The sequence below is a fragment of the Spathaspora passalidarum genome (assembly GCF_000223485.1).
Source record: "Spathaspora passalidarum NRRL Y-27907 unplaced genomic scaffold SPAPAscaffold_8, whole genome shotgun sequence".
Taxonomy (NCBI): Eukaryota; Fungi; Ascomycota; class Pichiomycetes; order Serinales; family Debaryomycetaceae; genus Spathaspora; species Spathaspora passalidarum.
This window is the reverse complement of record NW_006767432.1, coordinates 414,263-433,456: the sequence shown is the minus strand read 5'-3', so window position 1 is coordinate 433,456 and position 19,194 is coordinate 414,263. Positions and strand designations below refer to the sequence as shown.

Below are 19,194 nucleotides of genomic sequence, written 5' to 3'. Positions count from 1 at the left end.
TATATGAGCCGGTTTCGTTGGTGGTTTGTTCCCCCATTGTCATAACCAACCACAAACAAAAAAGCTAACCGTAGAACAGCAAAAAAAAAAAATACTGTGAAATTTGAAATCTGAGCCGCATTTCCTGATATAGATGGAAGCTACACAAAGCGACTGTGTGTGTGTTAAAATTGGAACAGCCACGTATTAGCCAAAAAAAAAAATTAAGATGAAGACCCACGCCCCTAATTGGGACAAAAATAAGTACGAAGATTAACCCTCGTGTTACGTGGTTGTACTGATTAGCCACCTCATAAAAAATTTTCGAAATCTTTTCAATCGATCTTGTTTACAGAAGATAAACAGTTTTTTAACTTTTGATTGACGTGCTTGGCAATATATTCTGTACATATATTGACAGCTATCAACCAGATTCTACCCCCACGTTTTTGCTCACTACCAACTAATTTAGTAAGCCGCAACAAACTCCGCTCATTGTCATTTTAACAGCCTCCCGCCCTCCCTGGATAATCTATACAAATAAAACGCGAACAAATTAAATTATACGCTATGGCTCCTCCCAATCTTGAATTAGACTCCATTCGTGAAATGTCCAAGTCCTCCCATTCCAGAAAGAACTCCGACCCTGAACCGTTGCATGCCTCCACCGCTGGCCACAATGGGAAAGCTGCTTTGTTTTATATCGCTGGTTGGTATACCTTTTCCCTCTCCATCAACATTTACAACAAGTGGATGTTTGGTCCTGGTCTTGGGTTTAGATTCCCCCTTTTTATCACTTCGTTCCATCAGTTGTGTCTTGCCGTGCTCAGTACCTTGACTTTGTACTTTGTCCCCGAGATGCGTCCTAGAATTGGTGCAAACCATGCATTACCTCAACATTCCCATGTCGACGATGCTACCATAAGAAAAGCCCTGTTTTACCAAAGTGTTCATATCGACTTTAGAGTTTACGTTCGTCAAATGGTCCCATGTGCTCTTACATCTGCCGGTGATATCGGTCTTTCCAACGTTGCTGTTTCTCTTCTTTCCTTGAGTTTATACACCATCTTGAAATCCTCGTCTTTGATGTTTGTGCTTTTATTTGGCCTTTTATTCAGATTGGAAAAGTTCAACTGGAGATTGATTGTCATTGTCTTGGTTATGACTGTCTCAGTCACCTTGATGACCGCTAAGCCTGACAACATTGACACTTCCACCAAGGGAGGTGTTTACTCCACCTTGGGTATCACATTGGCCATTTCCGCTGCTATGTTATCCGGTCTTCGTTGGTCATTCACCCAAATCTTGTTAAAGAAGAACCCATACACTCCAAACTCCATTGCCACTATCTTCTACGTCTCTCCATGTATGTTTCTTGCCTTGTTCTTGTTGGGATGTTACGTTGAAGGTTGGGGTAACTTCACCTCGGCTCCAATTTGGGAAATCAAGGGTGTTTTCACCACTATTGGGTTATTGATTATTCCTGGTGTTTTTGCATTCTTGATGATGTCTTGTGAATTCATGTTGTTGAAGGTTGCCCATTTGATCACTCTTTCTGTGGCTGGTAGTTTCAAGGAATTGTTAACCATTGCCGTCAGTGCTGCTGTTTTCGGTGACAGGTTATCCTCTCTTAACTGCGTTGGTTTAGTGTTGACTTTCTGTGATGTTATGTGGTACAACTACTACCGTTACATTGCCAAAACCAAGCCTCAAGGATACACTGCACTTAAGGAAGAAAGAGTCGAAATGCAAAAGATGTAATAGAGAACATTTCAAACAATGCATCTTTAGTTCCAAGTGATAGAAATTATTATGTTTTATTACTACTATAACCTAGTATAACTTTATATAACCATTAATAAACGCATGTGTCTATTAATCTCTACAATGAAATCATCCAAATAACGGCAAGTCCCATCCCAATAACCAAATAAATATCATGTAAAAGCCTTTCTCCCGCAACAATCACAAATGGAGTCTCTATTCTTCCCACATTACTTTTGGAAGTAGAAGCTTCTTCCGAAGCAGCAGTGGCTCTTCCTGGAATTAATGTTGTGATTATTTGTCCTCCAGTACGGGTAACATAAATTGAACCATTGATCACAACAGCACCACTCAATCTGGCTGGGATATCGAGATTGGCTGGGTGGCCTGATGAAGTATCGACCAGGGTAAACAGCAAAACTACATCGGTCTTTTGATTGCTCATAGGACTTGCAAATGGAATGGATCCTGATTTAATCATGCCAATGGATTCGTTACTGTTGTCGCTCTTTCTTGACGACGAAGTATTTGCACTATCCTTCTCAGCTTGGGAAAACACACTATCGTTCCCCTCAGTGACATTTTGAACCATGGCATTTCGATCAATGTTTAAAAACGGATTAGTGTTGGCCATAGCCAATGTTTGGCCTTCATTGTCCACGGCCAAGTAAATATGACGGAGGAATGGTAAACCAAGGGAGTTGTACCCGGTGTTTGAAGTTGGCGAAAGGGCAAGGAAACATGCGGCTTGTCCGCCATCAAAGTATAATAATCGACCGTCGTCTTCTGCATCGGTGATAAATTCACTCAAGGGGACCTTGACAGTTAAATCTCCAAAGAGGAAATTCATCGATGCACTTGAATTTCTAATAACGTCACACTCCACGATCCAACGGTCAACATCATTACTATAATATGCATTGGTTTGAACAGCCAAGTTCACAATGACGTCCAAGGGCAAATATGAATAATATAATCGAGTATCCAACAATACTGGGAAACCACCGGGTGTGGATTGAATAGATAGCTTTTTACCAGTATCGTCATTTTCAACCTGGACATCAGAAACTAAAACAATTGGTAAATTAAGACTTACCAAGTCTTCATTAGCAGCTGCGTCTTGCGAAGGAAATCTAGTACCCAGTTGTTTCAACATGTTATAGGAAATAAGTTTACCCGTGAAATACTTGGTACTTACTGCCCCTGGAATCAATTGTCCAAGAGATCCTTGCCAGGTTCGATTCTGATCAAACCAAAGGGAGTAACCTGGAGAGTTGATAATTCCCATATCTACTAATGTATTCAAGAATCCGGTTCCTCTGGTACTTCCAGCCAATCCTAATCCACCAGAATACATATTAGTGTCATTCACATTGACAAAGGTAACATCGGTCAACTTGACCAGGTCTCCAGTGGTTAAATTAAACAGGACATTATCAGTATTCCATACACCGCTGGCATCTATGAGGTTCATATAAGGAAGAACAAATGCGTCTCCATTCTGTATATTGGAAGATCCGGTAGGTGTAGGCTGGTCCAGTAAAGGTGATGGTGTGTATAATCCATTCTTACCACAGTTGGTGGCGGTATATTCTTTCAAGGTAGTTAATGACCCTGGTTCGGATGCAGTGTTTGTAGATAAATTAGGTTCTTCTGAACTCCACCATTCACTTAGATAACTACAATCTAAGAACTCGTCGGCATTCATCACCCACATCTCCGGTTGGGCTATGTCTACTCTTAATTCCACTAATTGGTCGTTCTCATTGCCAAGGTTCATTCTAACATTGTAATAGTTGTCATCAGTGGGCATGGTCAACATTAATTTAAATAATGAATTCTCTCCCGATCCTTCCTGAGTCAAGTTTGCCGGTATAGATGTGGTTCTGCTTGGAGATCGGGTAATGACTGGGGTGGCAGTGGTGGTTTGTCGGTCCAACGTTACTCGTAATACATCATCATTTGTATCTGAACTAGGAGATTTGGTTGTTATTGCTTTCACTGATGATGAGGGGGTGTCGTCCTTGATTAATATGTCATCAAGGGAAAACGCCACCCCTAGTAACGTAACGAATGTATATATTGATCGCATCTTGCTAAGTGTGTTGCCTTTTTTTTTTATGTATGTCTAATATATTATATGTTTTAGACGAACGTTGTGAGTTAATTAAAAATATGCCATAAAAAGATGTAACAAAGGAAACTGTGATTTTTATTAGGAAATGTTTACACCTTTTTGAAGGAAGGTAAATGATCTGAGCCTTGTTTTTACTTATATGGCCTTTTTCCCGGTGGGTTTCTTAAATTTTGTTTTTTCCTTTTTTTTTTTTTTCTGCTGCCACTTTTAGAATTTTTTTATTTCCGGCTAAGGAAATCTTGTCCCGGCTGAGTTCAAAAAAACCACTTTTTCTACCCTGCAAGATCCCTTAAACCGTAAGGTCATACTCGAGGGAGAATTGAATGACTTGTACGGCGGGGTTAATATTATGGTCAGGGTGTTTATTTTGGGCGGTATCATACTTTGATTTAACAGATATATTAAACGAATCTAATTTTGGTTGCCAAATGACGTAATTGTTGTGTCATGGTTTTTTTTTTCTTTGCCTACGTCAAGACAATTCATTAACTAGTGACCTACACAAAACAAAAAAAGTCACATTCTCTACAGTTTCCCTTGGGTTCCGAAGAATGCTTCAGGTTCTATTATCGTCTATTTAATTCCAAATCTATTTGCACGCTGTTTTTATTGTTATTGTTAAAAAAATGCGAGATCTTGTCCACATTAACCAAACAATTCTTCATATCGTAAAACGTATTCATCGTGTAATGTAAACGAATATGCAATCTAATATTCTTTGTTCCTTCTTCCTCTTCTCTATAAAATAATTCGTGAATCACCGGCTTGTAAAGTTCAAGCAATGCTAAGGTGCTGTCAAATTGAGAAATCAAGATCTCGATTTGGTAATATTTAAAATGGGATATATGATTTCTCATAGATTCATTATGGATAAGTTTGGATAGTTTATATCCTGCCATATCAAATGGTGTATCTTCTATTTCACTATGTCTAAATTGACTTTGCTGATTTTGATTGTGCTCAGTCAACACTTTGGGATCTTCATCCAAACAAATCAAATACCGACTGTGTCCATACAAGTAATGCCTTATCCCTTGAGCCAACTCCGGGAAATATTGTAATTTCTTGATGCTTAATACCTCTAACTGATCATATATTAAGAATATTATATCATCTGGCAATTGAGCAAACTCGACCATGCTAATGTTATAATGGAAATTGTTCAAATGATGGCACCTACTGGTAGTTGAATATTCAATACGTTGGATTTTTGGTAATCTATTATATATTCTCTCAAGATTTAGTTCATTGGAATGTAAGTTTAACTAGGGGTTGTGTCATCATCATCCTTTTGGAGTATTGTTAGGGGTTGCATTCGATTTCGATCAATTTTTGTCGTGCGCGAGATCGGCAATGTTGCAAATTATAGCAGGTTACCAAGAGTTATTGCAACTTGATAAGTGCTTCCACGCTGGTCAGAATTACTTAAAGGATAAAGATCAGTTTAATTGCATTGGAGTGTCCTATTTATAACAAATATAACTGTTCTGAGTGTACATGAATAAAAAAGTTGGATTTCTCTTGAATTTTGGTGAAATTTATCTAAAACTTTCAAGAACAAACCCTTTACAATTCAGAGAGAAAAACAATATCAACGATGATTTCATCATATCAAGAAAACTCGGAATGGTTTAAAGATTACAACCATTCTACATTTGCTCTATCAAGAATCTATTAGAATTCAAAAAAAAAAAAATTAAATTAAATTTGGGAATTTTATGGATACCGATTTTCCCAAATAGTTCTAGAGTGGCTGGTGATAGGGATGGCTGATGCAAACTAATGGACTATTTGCAACTAATATCATCATCAATCCATATATTATTAAACCCATGGTTCTCCTCACATTCTCCACAATGGCTCATTAGTTGACAATAAAAAGTTCCATCAATGCGCGCGTCCTTTTCGGTTGGCTTTTGACATATCCATTGTCCTCACTAACGTCTTACAAGATTTCCAGTGCACATTGTTCAAGATAATCTAGGTCGGTATTAGACCTGTCAAATGTAAGGGGAACCGCCTCAACCGTACAGTGAGCGAATTTATAATTTCGCGTTTCATTATATCTAACTGGACTTTGACACGTCTTTTATTTGATATAACAATGATTTAACACGTGAACAATAAACCTATATATAATCCAAATTAGGGCAAATTAATTTCTATGCATTAAGTAACTGCATTTGGAACATATCACTATTTTCTTAGACTAACCCTAAACAGGCTACAAAATCATCAAAAATGGACCCCCCCCCACACACACACCCCTCACGGCTGAGTTGATTCCAAAGAACATTCATCTGGCAGTAAGGTGCATCGAAGAAATTTAAAAAGTGGTGCAATTGTAAGAAGGCTTAGAGGGGGGTTCTTGTCGACTTGCACACGAGGAAAGTAGATACCGTGATCCTGTAAAGCCCTTCGCATTTTTGAAGAAAGACCATCTCCTCACGTCATCTTCCTTAGGAACATCCTTTACCCGATGTGCATGCCGGAACGACATAGAATGATTATAAGTGGTGAAATAATGACCACCATTATTGTCTTTGTTTGAGGGGATTTAAACATCCACCTTCCTTGCCACATTCTAATCCACGGTTATTTCTGGGTTTTTGCTTAATTGCGTTTGTTTGCGAACAATATACCCCAGTCCAATTTGAATAAACTCGAAGAATCTAAACCTGATTACTAAGGATTACGACGATCCATCTTCTGAGGGGTTATTGTTCTCTCTGGAGTTTGAGTTGGCAACGGGCCCCTTCTGTAACTAGGTGAAAAGTCAACACACTTGGATCTATTGTCCGTACCTATTGTCTATGAAGTATGTGACGTCTGCTGATATTTGCCTTATAAGTGGGAAATCCTTCCAATAATGGAAATACAAGAGGCTTATTGTTCATGATACTACCTCGCATATATACGGCCGGGATCATTAGCCAATTAACACCTAACTCCCACCCCCGCTCACTACCAAGTGTAAGCCTAAACAATAGACATATTTTTTGTAAGCCATTGTTTAACCGAAATTGGGGTCATTGTTCTCCATATTTCCTGGATCAATTTTGTGTCGTGTCTAAAGCGCCAGAAGGTCTAGGAGAAACTTGTTTCAAACTATTTCAAAGCTGGAACTAAGTAAAGCATGGACTTCCTCGGGATCAAGGAAGCAGGTCCAAGAGGTTGGAAGTCTCTTTAAGGTCCCCCCTGACATATTATTTGCTGAAAATATCTTAGCTTCCATTGTTCTCCAGAAAATAATAGGTGGCCCGAGTATCCGGCTGCCAAATGGTATTACCTTTTGGGCATACTTGGAGCACCAAATGGGAAAGGGAGTCTGAAGCTCACTATTTGCCATTGAATATTATAAATACCACCCCAGATCCCCTTTGAAATCACAAAACTAGTTGTTTTTTTTTAAAATCATCACACAAAGATAACAATTGCAACATGTTGTTTTCATACATTCCAACATTGATTGCTCTTCTCGGAGCCGTTAATGCTTTGGGTGGTCAAACTAACATTGCTTTCCAACAAAAGGGCCTGCATGGCAACAATAAGGAAATCACGTTACACGACCATTCAAGCACTGCTACTTTATTCTTGGATCAAAACGATTGGCCTGGTGTTAATCGTGCTGCTGAAGATTTAAGTGACGATTTCAGAAAGGTTACTGGTCATGCCTTACCAGTTTCCAACTATACTAGTTCCAACGATATCTGTAAAAAGATTCATGGTTCAGTTGAAAATGCTATTATTATTGGTACCATTGGTAACAACACCCTTATCCAAAACTTGATTAAGGAAAAGAAGATCAATGTCGATAAGATCAAGGGTAAATGGGAATCCTACATTCAAGAACAAGTTGAAAACCCAGTTCCATGTATTAAGAATGCCTTAGTCATTGCTGGTAGTGACAAGAGAGGTGCTATTTTCGGTGCTTATGATATTTCCGAACAAATCGGTGTTTCCCCATGGTATTACTTTGCTGATGTCGTCCCACAATCTCATGACTCTATTTATTTCTCTGGTTCCAAGACCCAAGGTGAGCCAGGGGTCAAGTACAGAGGTATCTTCATTAACGATGAACAACCTGCTATTGCTGCGTGGGTTGCTGAATTCTTCCCTGAAGGTAAGTACAACTCCTACTTTGTCCACCAATTCTATGTTAAGCTCTTTGAATGTTTGTTAAGAATGAGAGCCAACTACTTGTGGCCAGCTATGTGGGCATCTATGTTTGGTGTTGATGATCCAGAAAACCAATATTGGGCTGACTACTATGGGGTGGTTATGGCTACTTCTCATACTGAACCATTAATGAGAGCCACCAACGAATGGTCTACCTTTGGTAAGGGTGCTTGGGATTATAGTACCAACAAGGATAACATTGTTTCCTTCTGGAAGGATGGTATTGAAAGATCTAAGCCATTCGAAAATGTTTGGACTATGGGTATTAGAGGTTTTGGTGATACTCCAATCTCTGGTGGTGTTGAAACTTCTTTATTGGAAGATGTTATTGCTACTCAACGTGAATTGTTAGGTCAATACTTTGGTAACAGTTCTGTCACTGATATTCCACAATCATGGTGTTTGTATAAGGAAGTTCAATCTTATTATGAAGCTGGTATGCCAGTTCCTGATGACATCACTTTATTGTGGGTTGATGATAACTGGGGTAACATTAGAAGATTGCCACTTAACAATGAAACTTCTAGGTCTGGTGGTGCTGGTGTCTACTACCATTTCGATTATGTTGGCGATCCAGTTGATTACAAGTGGATCAACACCATCTCTAATGAAAAGACTTGGGAACAAATGCATTTGGCTAAGGAAAGAGGTGCTGACAGAATCTGGTTAGTCAATGTCGGTGATATCAAGCCATTAGAAGTACCAATTGAATATTTCATTTCCTTAGGTTACCACTACGATGTTTGGGGTCCAATTAACAAGGTCTTTGAATACACTGAAGCTTGGGCCCAAAGAGAATTCGGTCAATGGTACAAAAACACCACTGAAATTGCTGATATTGTTGATCTTTATGGTTTCTTAATTAACAGAAAGAAGTATGAATCCTTGAACGCCACTACTTATGCTATTTACAACTACCAAGAAGCCGACACTGTCTTACAACAATGGTCTGACTTATCCGCTAGAGCTTGGAATGTTTACAACCAATTACCAAAGAATGTCCAACCTTCTTTCTTCCAATTAGTCTTGCACCCAGTTAACGCTGGTTACATTGTCCATGATATTATGATTTCTGCTGGTAAGAACAATGTCTATGCTGAACAAAGAAGAAACCAAGCTAACTCCTTGGCCACCTATGTTCAAACGAGATTTGGTGATGATCACTCTTGGAAGAACCAATGGGATTCTATGCTTAATGGTAAATGGCACCACATGATGGATCAAACTCACTTGGGTTACTTCTTCTGGCAACAACCAATGAGAGATGTCATGCCTCCTGTTTCCATTTGTCAAGCTGATGATAATAACTTGGCTGGTGCTATGGGTGTTACTGTTGATCAATCCAGAGGTTCTGTTCCAGGTGATGATTTATACAATGCTGTTGCTTACTCTAACAACACTTTGATTACTCCACCACAAGATCCATACACTGGTAACACTTTTATCGAAATCTTCAACAGAGGTAATGAAGATGTCAACTTCAAGGTTTCTTCTGAAAATGATTTTGTTACTCTTTCTCAAACCACTGGTTACATTTCTGCCACCAACGACAGTATCTGGAACTCTGTTAAGGTTTGGGTTGAAGTTGATTGGTCAAAGGCACCAGAAGGTTCCAACATTGTTTTCATTGATGTTACTTCCAACACTACTTATGGATTCTTTGGTCCACCACAAATCCATGTTCCAATTAACAAGAACCAAGCCCCAACTAACTTCAAGGGTTTCATTGAAGCTGGTGAAGTTATTTCCATCGAAGCAGAACATTTCTCCAAGAAGGTTGACAACAACAAGGTTAACTATGAAGTTATTAACAGATATGGTAGAACCTTATCTGGTGTTACTTTATTCCCAGTTACTGCTGATTCTCAAACTTCTGATGCCAATGCCCCACACTTGGAATATGACTTCTACTCATTCTCTACTCCAGCTTACGGTACTAACATCACCGTTTACACTTCCCCATCCTTGAACACTTACCCAGCCCGTCCATTGAAGTATGCCATTGCTATTGATGATGAACAACCACAAGAAGTTCAATTGGTCATTGACACCACTAATCCATTGAACATGCCTGATCACTGGGAACAAGCTGCTTCAGATACTATTTGGTTACATAACACTACTCATAATATTTCCTCTTCTGGTCAACATACTTTGAAATTGTGGGCTTTGGAACCAGGTGTAGTTTTCCAAAAGGCTGTTATTGATTTTGGTGGTGTTGTTCCAAGTTTCTTGGGTCCTCCAGAAACATACCGTCAACAATAAACTAGTTTAGTTAGTTAGATGATTGTTTTCATTTTAAAATGATTGTTTTGTTTTCAATTTTAGTTACTGTAGTCAATTGTTTTCATTGGATGTATGCCAAAAGAAATGAAGCTACTAGGAAAGGGTAAATGTCGAGCAAGTGCTGAAGCTACCAAAACCAAATCAGATAACTCTGCAAAAAAAAAATAGGAGATAGTAATGCAGAGTACAAAAAAAGGCAATTATCCTCCTGCAATTGTAAAGTCCGGGAAAAGCTATCGATAATTGCTGGCTTGTTAAAAACTTGTAGGTGGTGGTGGTGGTGGTGGTGGTTGCAAATACATCACCAAAGTCGTGCACCATGGCTAACTTCACCAAGAGGAAAAAAAAACCCACCCAGCAACAAATTTCAAGAAAAGTATTTTTAAGGCACAAAATAAAGAGGGGGTGACACAACAGACCAAAAAAAAAATGGTAAGTAAGATTGGTTTACACTTTGCCAGGCATATACTAACAGCTTTAGCTTCCATTATATTTATTGACTGCAGCCAAGAATAAACCGGTACTAATTGAATTGAAAACGGGAGAAACATATCAAGGAGACTTGGTCAACCTTGATCCCTGGATGAACCTCACTTTGAGCAATGTGATCCATACCAATACCGGAGCCGATGAGTTCAGTAAAGAAACCGAAGTATATATTCGTGGGATGCACATCAAGTACTTGCGTATCCCTGATGAGATTATGGACTATGCCAAGGAGCAGAATTTGTTGAATATGGAACAACGGAACAAGAATGTTAAACGAAGAGGCGGAGACCGTAATCAAAGCGGTGGCGGTGGCAGAGATCATAGACGCGGTGGAAGGGGCGGTAACCGTCGTTTCCAAGGAGACAGGCATTACAACAACAACCATCACTACCAACAACGTGATAATGAATAGGTTATGTTATGCCCATTTGTATTTTTTGTGTATTATAGAATAAACAAGCATACCAAAAGTAGCACCTTTTAAAGTGAGGGATTTTACAGAAAAAGAATCTCTTGTGTTTAGTCTTTCTCTACACATGTCACAGAGAGTGCCTAACTACTACTACCCCAGTACAAAATGCAAATATCTCCCGACGAGGGCTATATCGCGAGGCCAGTTTCGAGGGTTTAATGATTTACGTCGATTTCAATGTTTCAACAGCGGATGCAATCTGAGTACTAGCGAGTTTGCCTTGTGCGAATACTGTCGTCATGTACCTTATGTTTCATCGCCGTTGCGGTATTCCTGTGGAGTTCAAAATATAACACCTACGGCCCTGCTGAATCGTGGAAGTTTTATTCCCAGACGGTCCAAGTCGTCATCATTATCATCATCATCATCATCATCTGCATCATCATCACGTGTGGATACACCCGACGAGAATGACAAGATAGTGCTGAGTTCCGGGAATGAAATCAGCAATAAGATTACAGAGTTTTTCGACCATTTGGAAGTTAGCAAGTGTCAACTCAAACAACGGATAATGAAAGGCAAGCTACTCAAGCGAAGATCATCATCGTCATCCAGTACTAATGAAAATCTAACTTGGAATTCGAGTTAGTTTCCAGCTTTTCAAGTCTTCGCGATACTTTGTCTCACTGATTAGTCCATTTAATTCCCGCGGCTTACTGTCTTCATCTTCGTCATCATCTTGATAGTTGATGTGTTCATCGACATACTGTTTGAGTTTCTGGTTATGTCCGTATGGATTGTTGTTGTTTTCAAATATGTCGTTTATGCATTGGTCAGGGGAATATTCCAAGAGCTTGTATAATTCGGGATCCCAGTTACTTTCAAGAATCTTACAATATAACGTGCCGACTATGGGATCAATCAAGATTTGTGGTTTTGAATTGATACCGCGTGTGGTGGTAGTGTTGGTGGTGGTTGCTGCAGTGGTTGCACTAGCAGTTACGCTTGGTGTCGGAACAGATGATTTCTCGTCAGTTGGTGTTGGTGGGTGATTAGGTGTTGAGTTTTGAAATGTACCTTCGCCAAAGACTGTGTTTATTCCACCAAAGACATGTTTGTTTTCAAATTGCGGAACATTGAACGTGGTTCTTTTCGGGAATGACGTTGTTGAGGAAGAGGTGTGTGTTGGTTTAGGTAATTTCTTGGATGAATTTGCTGACGAGTTATCGTCGATTTGCAATTGGGTATGAAAGTCAAACAGTTCAGGAAGTTCGTTTAGTTGGATAGTTAGGTTTAGAATTGAGTTTACTTTTGATTGGTTGAGGAGGTACTTTGTAGTTATTGGTTCGTCAAAGTTTAGATACTCGGCAAGGTTGATGTCTAGCCTGCCTAGCTCAGTGGTTTGGCTTGAAGAGCCACCGTCGCTCCTTTTCGTTGATTCGTGGACGTAGTATACTTTTAGGAGTAGGTACTTGTTGCTGATCAAGTTTTCTTTCTTTTTCAAGCCAAAGCGCAAGTTGCATGACACTTTATAGTTGAACACACACTTGAAATTGTGAATCTTCTTTTTGGAAGTGGTGCAATTGACCGAGCTGCTGGTTGCATTGTTTGAGCTATTCCCACTCAGACTCTTGTGCACTGCATCGTCAAACTTGTTGAAGAAACTCTTGTTGACGGAAGATGAAGAGCTGTTTGTTCCAGCAGTTGATGCGGAGGGAGGCACTGGTTTTATCAAATCGGTGAGTTTGTTGCGATGATGGCCATCTTTGATTTGTAGTTTTATATAACACGCCCCATTGATCTCAGGAATGTTGGTGAGTTCATTGATTGAAAGGGAAAAGGCGAATTTGGGTTTATTTGAAGTAAACATTGGTTGTAAAGAGATGAGTGGATGATTCGGGTATTTTTCGACTCTAGAAACTAAAAAAGAAAAAAAGATTTATATTGATGAAGTGATGTAGTTACCCCAAACTGGGAGGTGTGTGCGTGTGTGTGTGTGTGTGTCTATAGTCAGAAATAAGAATGTTGTGTGTCAGATAAAGTTTCACAGGGATGACATTGACTTTTGTGTGTGGAGGTTAGCGATAGCGAGAGTAGCCTAGTCTGCATGGTGCATATTCTGTAACACAGTAATGCGGGACTAGAACTATCGCTAAAACTGGAACCAAAAATCAATAATGACTAATGTTTACTGGTTATTATTATTATTAGCCGTAGCATACTCGTATACCGCATGCTGTGACGTAGACATGCATGGGGAGGGTTAGATGGTTAGCATATGCGATTACCCCATTGGGAAAATCGTATTGCCAACTCGAAATTGACGCGATTTTAATAAAGGAGAAAGCGATTAGCACCATTTGCATTAGTTGCCAAAAATAAAAACCCGAGAAAGAAAGAAAAAACAGTCTAGCCAAAACGGAAGCAAGAAACAACAACTAAAAACTTTACGTGTTTTTCTTGAAAAATATCCCCCCCCTCCATCCTTTTTTTTATTTTCAAAGTGGTCAGATTGGTTACTTGTCTCCCTCCCTCAAGCATGACGATACTTCCATCCGCGATTCCCTTACCGAACTTTGAGAAGGACCAGGTCGTTACTAGAACCGACAGCGTCAACAGTCTAGAGACGATGTTGGCCACCCCGTTCCAACTGTTGGATTTAACTATTCCCAGGGATCACTCGATACTATTGAGCATATTTTCCTTGTTGTTGAATCTCGACGATGCAAATTTAATCATCACCAGAAATCATACCAGGATCGGTACTCCCTCTCCTACCAGGTCATCCCTACTTGATAATGTATTTGTCCCAGGTGACATCTGGTTACGTAATATTCCCATCAAGGATGTCGCCATCAAGAACAACATCATTAACGAAATCAACCAAATGTTGGACTACGAATTCAACAACGAACACTTGCAATTTGAAGATATCACCTTAAACTACTATCTGAAGCTACTCATGGCTTACAAAGTCTATGATATACCCGGACGAATGTCCAACAGCCTGGAGCTTTCATACGAACTTGACCGTATGGGTATTATCCACGACGAGGAGGAACAAGACATGTATCTGATGACAGATACCGATAGCATCAGCGATCCTATCGAGCCTAGTTTTTATCGCACCGTTTCCAACGACAGTATTGGTTCATTCAAGATGTTTAGCAAGAAAGCCAGGTCCAGCACAAAACGGATTCTGAGTATGTTGTTGCATCCCAGCAAATCGTTTGATTTCAGCACCAGCACCGTTGCGTTGCCAGCATTAACTGAAACCAACGGAAGCAGTAGTACCATTAACGGATATAGTCCAACCAAAATCCACAGTCATAGCCAAAGTCATAGTATTAGTCATGGGCAAAATCACAGTATTACTCATGGTCCAAATATCAGTCACAACAGTTATCCTTTCCCTATCAGTCATAACACACACAGCCAAAGTCATAATAGCACCCCAAGCTATACCCGCCCCCACAGCCACGCCCACACTCCTAGCAACGGATCTATCACCGGACCAGAAAATACCCTCAGTTCCATCCTTAGTAAATCCAAATTATACTCTCGCGTCAAGAAGAAGCGAGAATCAGCAGGATCAATTGCATCCACCGGCTCCCGACTGAGTACTGCACCACCATCAAGACCAATATCTGCACACAAAATGACCACCACAACTACCCGATCACCCCATGATAGTCAGCGACAAAGCAATGATGAGTTTGAGAAATTAAAAGCACAACGACAGACATACGAATACTACATGACGTTGAACAAACTACACAAGAATTGCACCGACATCATCAAACGATTGAACCAAATGAGCAAGAGTGACGCAGGATACAAGAAGTTCACTCGGTTCATTGAGTTTATTGAGAAGCATATACTTAAATTCCTTGTTATCGATTTAATGACGATGGTTACCACTTACTGTAAATTAAAAGCTAGAAATTTTAACCAAATAAAGTAGGACGTTACGACGGTTTATATTAGGATATGACAATATACAGATATGGGATGTTTATACACATGTAGCTAACATTCTCAGAATCACTTCAATCAATTGCTCGTTTTCGCAAGCAGCAGCCACTCTTTCTTTATCATTCAACTGTTTATTCACTTGGGATTCACTTTGATGCGATCCTTCCTTGATCAAGAGTTTGACTCGGAACTTGCCAGGCAAACTTCGGATTAAACGGACTTTGATTCCTAATCCGATGAGTGTGGCCAACGAGCAGTGGGTGATGGTGGGAGTTATTCTAATGACAACTTCGGTGAGATATTTACTAGTGTTTATTTCAATGTCATTGAGATTGACCACAGCAAGTTGCCCCAAAGTCAAGGGATGTTCTGGATCAGAGATGGTGGATATTAAATCAAAGATTTCTTGGGGATCAATAGGGTCCTCTTCTTCGTCTGAGTCTATGTCTTCTTCTGAGTATTCGTCTTCTTCTTCTAGTAACGACAACTTAAGGGCATTACTAATGAGTTTATGATTGGCAGATAATGTGGTACTGAAAGGAGATCCAGTCTCTTGTCTCTTTGGGAGTTGGGCAAGGGACAAGATGGTTGGGTTTGCGTTTATAGGTTCTTCCATAGCCATATTGTGTGTTTGTGTGTGTGTGTGTATGTGTGTATGTGTGTATGTGTGTATGTGTGTTATCTATTACTAAGCTGATGAACCAAGATCAATTTAATTTTCAACTTTCCTTTTTTTTTCTTGTTCCTTTTGGCAACACTGTTGTCAACAGCCAAAGTAAAGGATGGATCACTACAATCAATTGTATCTCCAACAATTGAACCCGTTCCTAGTAATCCAAACAGATACAGCATCTCATAATGACTTGTTCCAATCATACAACATATCTCATACTCAATGGGACAACTGTATACTAAAAAACAGAATGTCCACCACCAAATTCATAATTGAGTTTCGTCAAGGCAGCTCCATATCTATTGCCAAGGAACAAAAGAACGACCACCATTCAATCTTATCTCCTTTCAATCCATTGTCTAAGCTATTTCCTAATGGCATTATCAACTCCGATTGGTTTGACAAGTACATCAACCATATCCCGTTTGCAGTGGTGTATATTATCCAAGGAGACGACAATGTGTTGAACAAGATAAACGCAGCTGAAGCTACGTTGAAACCATTGGGAATCACCCCCGTGGTGTTGCTAGTTGATGGTGACCTGGTTATAGACTATGTCAAACTAAACACGTCTGTAATTGTATATACATTTGAATCAGACCCGGATCTGATAAAGTTGTTGATGGCCCAACTCATGCATATCTCCCACGACTTTTATGCAAACATAGAAGCCAAGATCAAGCAGAGATACAAAAAGTACTACACCACCGTAGAAAATGATACCGTTGACACCAATGTCGAACTAACTCCCAAGTTCTTGGAGGTACGTAACTTGATTAAACAAGGTATGATTGCCCAGTTTATGAACAGCTCAGACTTGACAACCGCCATACGATTGCTTGAACTTGCCTACGACATATTACTCGGATTACTTCCTGCAACCCCTCATGAATTACCCCATGACATTGAGCTCACCACCCAATTCAAAACATTGCTTGACATTCTCTGTTTCCACATTGTTCGAGGCTATTTCTCAATCGAAGAACCACTCAAGGCATTCAAGTTCCACAAGCTACACATCATACACGGAGACACAAACAATGACAACTGGATATCGCTCCAATATCACTGGTTAGCAGAACTAGTCCACACGATCCCACTGGCAATAACCACCATACTGAAAACCAAACGCACACCACCACTCACGACATATTTCGGTGGAGTTCATTTATCTCAATTTGACATAATCTCCGATGCAAGCTTACTCCTTGTAAAGGCATATGAATCAATCAAGAACGGTGATCATCAGCAGAAGATCAAGTTGTTGCAGAAGGCATTACTGTGGTTTGACGGGTTGTCTAGTTTCATCGAGTATATCAATTGGTTACTTGCCGAGGAATACTACACCATTAATGAATATGCTAAAGCAATAGATCATTATAAGTTGATTCATGCCACGAATTTCATCTTGTATAAACTTCTTCAGTGTTATTTGCATACAGATGATACCAAGCTAGCATTGACCAGTTTGGTGAAGTTATCGTTATTGTCTTATAAACCAGTGCCACAAATTTCGTTTGAAAAGTCATTAGAGATTGATTTGTTGGATGAGGATCAATTGTTCTCTGTTGATGTGTTGATATTTGGCAATGATCAAGTATATGTTCGTGACGAAGTAACTTTACAAATCGTCCTCCATTCAAACAGTCACTTGTCAAGATTAGTCAAGGGTAATGTTGATATAACAATCAATCAAGTTGATGTGATTGTGACCTCGCAAGGAAAACACAAGGGTATGAAGTCTATCTCAATCACTCATGACAACAATAAACCAATAACTAAATTGGCCAAACTTCACGGACAAGAATTAGATGAATCATTTGTAGATTCCATGAATTTACAATTCACCGACAAATCCAAGATTATTCATCATTTACAAACCATGACTAATTCAGGAACATTTGAAATTGAATGCATTAAACTACAAACTACTATCAAGATCACTTCTGAACACACAATCACATTAAACAAGATTGAACTTCACAACACGTTTGTTCCTCACCATCACCACACTACTATCTACCAAGACCACGGTAAATACAACAAGAGATTAACAACCCCGGGAAACATCATCAAAGTTCTACCAGTACGCCCTACAATCTCCATCACTCTTTTGAAAGACCTTCAATCGTACATCCTCGGCGAAAGACTAGTCATTCCTTTGAAAATTGAGTTCCCCAACCAGGACAACAAATCCGTGAAACTTACAGCAAAAGTAAAGGGTGATGTTACGTGGAATTGGCACTCGCTCAAAGACGACGAACCGTTATTACTACAAACTGGAAGTGATAACTATCAATTGCACGTGTTCACACGCACGCCTCAAGAATTATTATCAGTGGATTTAACAGCTATGGTTGATGATGACGAGGAAGTACTAGTGTACGATGTAGCAAGTTATGTGTTCCCCATAATGAGAAAGTCTCCTTTTGCGTGTGATTACTTGATCAGCCCTAGTTACCGAGACCTGACTTTGGACATGCCCAGCCCGTTTGTTGTCACTGACACAGCTATGCCGGTGACTACTCGTTTGTGGCAGGGAAAACTAGACATCAATGATGAATTTAGATTAGAGATTGTCAATATAGAATACACTATTATTTCATCAAACCCTGAGATTGAAGTGAATGTGTTGTCAAGCAGTAAAGAAATGGTGCTATTTACCACCAGGGCCAAATCTGGCGGATTCAATCTCAGAAATGTCAATGTGGTTACATCATCGACGATTAAATGGCGTCGAGATGAACACTCTCCTGTGAACGATTACACCACGCCGGAATGGGAAGTCACGCTTCCGTTATCTGATCCTAGATTGCTCTTAGTTCCCAAGGCTGATGCTGATTCATTCACGTTGAATTACATTTTGGAAAATCCCACACCAAGGATATTTACATTTACTACCTTGTTAACGTTCGAAGATTGGAGTTTTGAAGATCAACGAAATATTGTTCCAATAAAGCAGAATCCATTCCCGGTATTGCCGTTCAGTAGACACCATATGATCTTCTATGGGAAGTATACAGGTGAAGAAAAAGATGAGATTAAGTTACCACTTTTCAAGGTGTTTGATGTGCAGTATAAAGTTGGGTTGCCTACTTTGGCTTGTCTGAAGGAGACAATTGTCAAGCTGGGAGATGTTTATTGGAAATGCAAATAGAATAGACGTAGTTTGCACACTTTAATATAAGTAAAATTCTTGGACAAGTTACTAGAAAGTGAAGATTTAACCAACAGTAAAAACCTTATTTTACAACGGGGTCTCGGGGTTACGAGTATCTACATTGTTGTACATTGTTTAAA

General features: G+C 39.6%; 10 protein-coding genes across 10 annotated transcripts; 6 read left to right on the top strand and 4 right to left on the bottom strand. All coding sequences in view use genetic code 12, as the record gives it.

The window, feature by feature from the left end:
- Positions 1–321: 321 nt before the first annotated feature.
- YPS7 (putative aspartic endopeptidase) lies at positions 322–4,000 on the bottom strand (the record flags this gene model as incomplete). The annotated part of the gene is made up of 1 exon (XM_007377748.1): positions 322–4,000. The coding sequence occupies one exon, from the start codon at positions 3,833–3,835 to the stop codon at positions 1,862–1,864; it is 1,974 nt and encodes a 657-aa protein (XP_007377810.1).
- On the top strand, positions 589–1,740 carry SPAPADRAFT_144040 (uncharacterized protein; the record flags this gene model as incomplete). Its single annotated transcript, XM_007377749.1, has 1 exon — positions 589–1,740. The coding sequence occupies one exon, from the start codon at positions 589–591 to the stop codon at positions 1,738–1,740; it is 1,152 nt and encodes a 383-aa protein (XP_007377811.1).
- A 94-nt stretch (positions 4,001–4,094) lies between the features above and the next one.
- Positions 4,095–5,167, bottom strand: SPAPADRAFT_63657 (uncharacterized protein; the record flags this gene model as incomplete). Its single annotated transcript, XM_007377747.1, has 1 exon — positions 4,095–5,167. The coding sequence occupies one exon, from the start codon at positions 5,017–5,019 to the stop codon at positions 4,447–4,449; it is 573 nt and encodes a 190-aa protein (XP_007377809.1).
- A 2,154-nt stretch (positions 5,168–7,321) lies between these two features.
- SPAPADRAFT_158400 (uncharacterized protein) lies at positions 7,322–10,381 on the top strand (the record flags this gene model as incomplete). The annotated part of the gene is made up of 1 exon (XM_007377746.1): positions 7,322–10,381. The coding sequence occupies one exon, from the start codon at positions 7,322–7,324 to the stop codon at positions 10,322–10,324; it is 3,003 nt and encodes a 1,000-aa protein (XP_007377808.1).
- A 283-nt stretch (positions 10,382–10,664) lies between these two features.
- On the top strand, positions 10,665–11,246 carry SPAPADRAFT_57515 (U6 snRNA complex subunit; the record flags this gene model as incomplete). Its single annotated transcript, XM_007377745.1, has 2 exons — positions 10,665–10,667; positions 10,827–11,246. 2 exons carry the CDS (start codon positions 10,665–10,667, stop codon positions 11,244–11,246), a joined length of 423 nt encoding a protein of 140 aa, XP_007377807.1.
- On the bottom strand, positions 10,730–13,123 carry SPAPADRAFT_158395 (uncharacterized protein; the record flags this gene model as incomplete). The annotated part of the gene is made up of 3 exons (XM_007377744.1): positions 10,730–10,776; positions 10,825–12,841; positions 12,899–13,123. The coding sequence occupies 2 exons, from the start codon at positions 13,114–13,116 to the stop codon at positions 11,875–11,877; spliced, it is 1,185 nt and encodes a 394-aa protein (XP_007377806.1).
- Positions 10,730–13,123, top strand: SPAPADRAFT_158397 (uncharacterized protein; the record flags this gene model as incomplete). The annotated part of the gene is made up of 2 exons (XM_007377743.1): positions 10,730–10,774; positions 10,826–13,123. One exon carries the CDS (start codon positions 11,371–11,373, stop codon positions 11,893–11,895), a length of 525 nt encoding a protein of 174 aa, XP_007377805.1.
- A 610-nt stretch (positions 13,124–13,733) lies between these two features.
- SPAPADRAFT_63654 (uncharacterized protein) lies at positions 13,734–15,812 on the top strand (the record flags this gene model as incomplete). Its single annotated transcript, XM_007377742.1, has 1 exon — positions 13,734–15,812. A coding segment is annotated over one exon (1,420 nt), but the record flags the coding sequence as incomplete, so codon positions are not given.
- SPAPADRAFT_143977 (iron-sulfur cluster assembly protein) lies at positions 15,262–15,837 on the bottom strand (the record flags this gene model as incomplete). Its single annotated transcript, XM_007377741.1, has 1 exon — positions 15,262–15,837. One exon carries the CDS (start codon positions 15,835–15,837, stop codon positions 15,262–15,264), a length of 576 nt encoding a protein of 191 aa, XP_007377803.1.
- A 307-nt stretch (positions 15,838–16,144) lies between these two features.
- SPAPADRAFT_52876 (uncharacterized protein) lies at positions 16,145–19,051 on the top strand (the record flags this gene model as incomplete). The annotated part of the gene is made up of 1 exon (XM_007377740.1): positions 16,145–19,051. One exon carries the CDS (start codon positions 16,145–16,147, stop codon positions 19,049–19,051), a length of 2,907 nt encoding a protein of 968 aa, XP_007377802.1.
- Between the last annotated feature and the right edge of the window lie 143 nt (positions 19,052–19,194).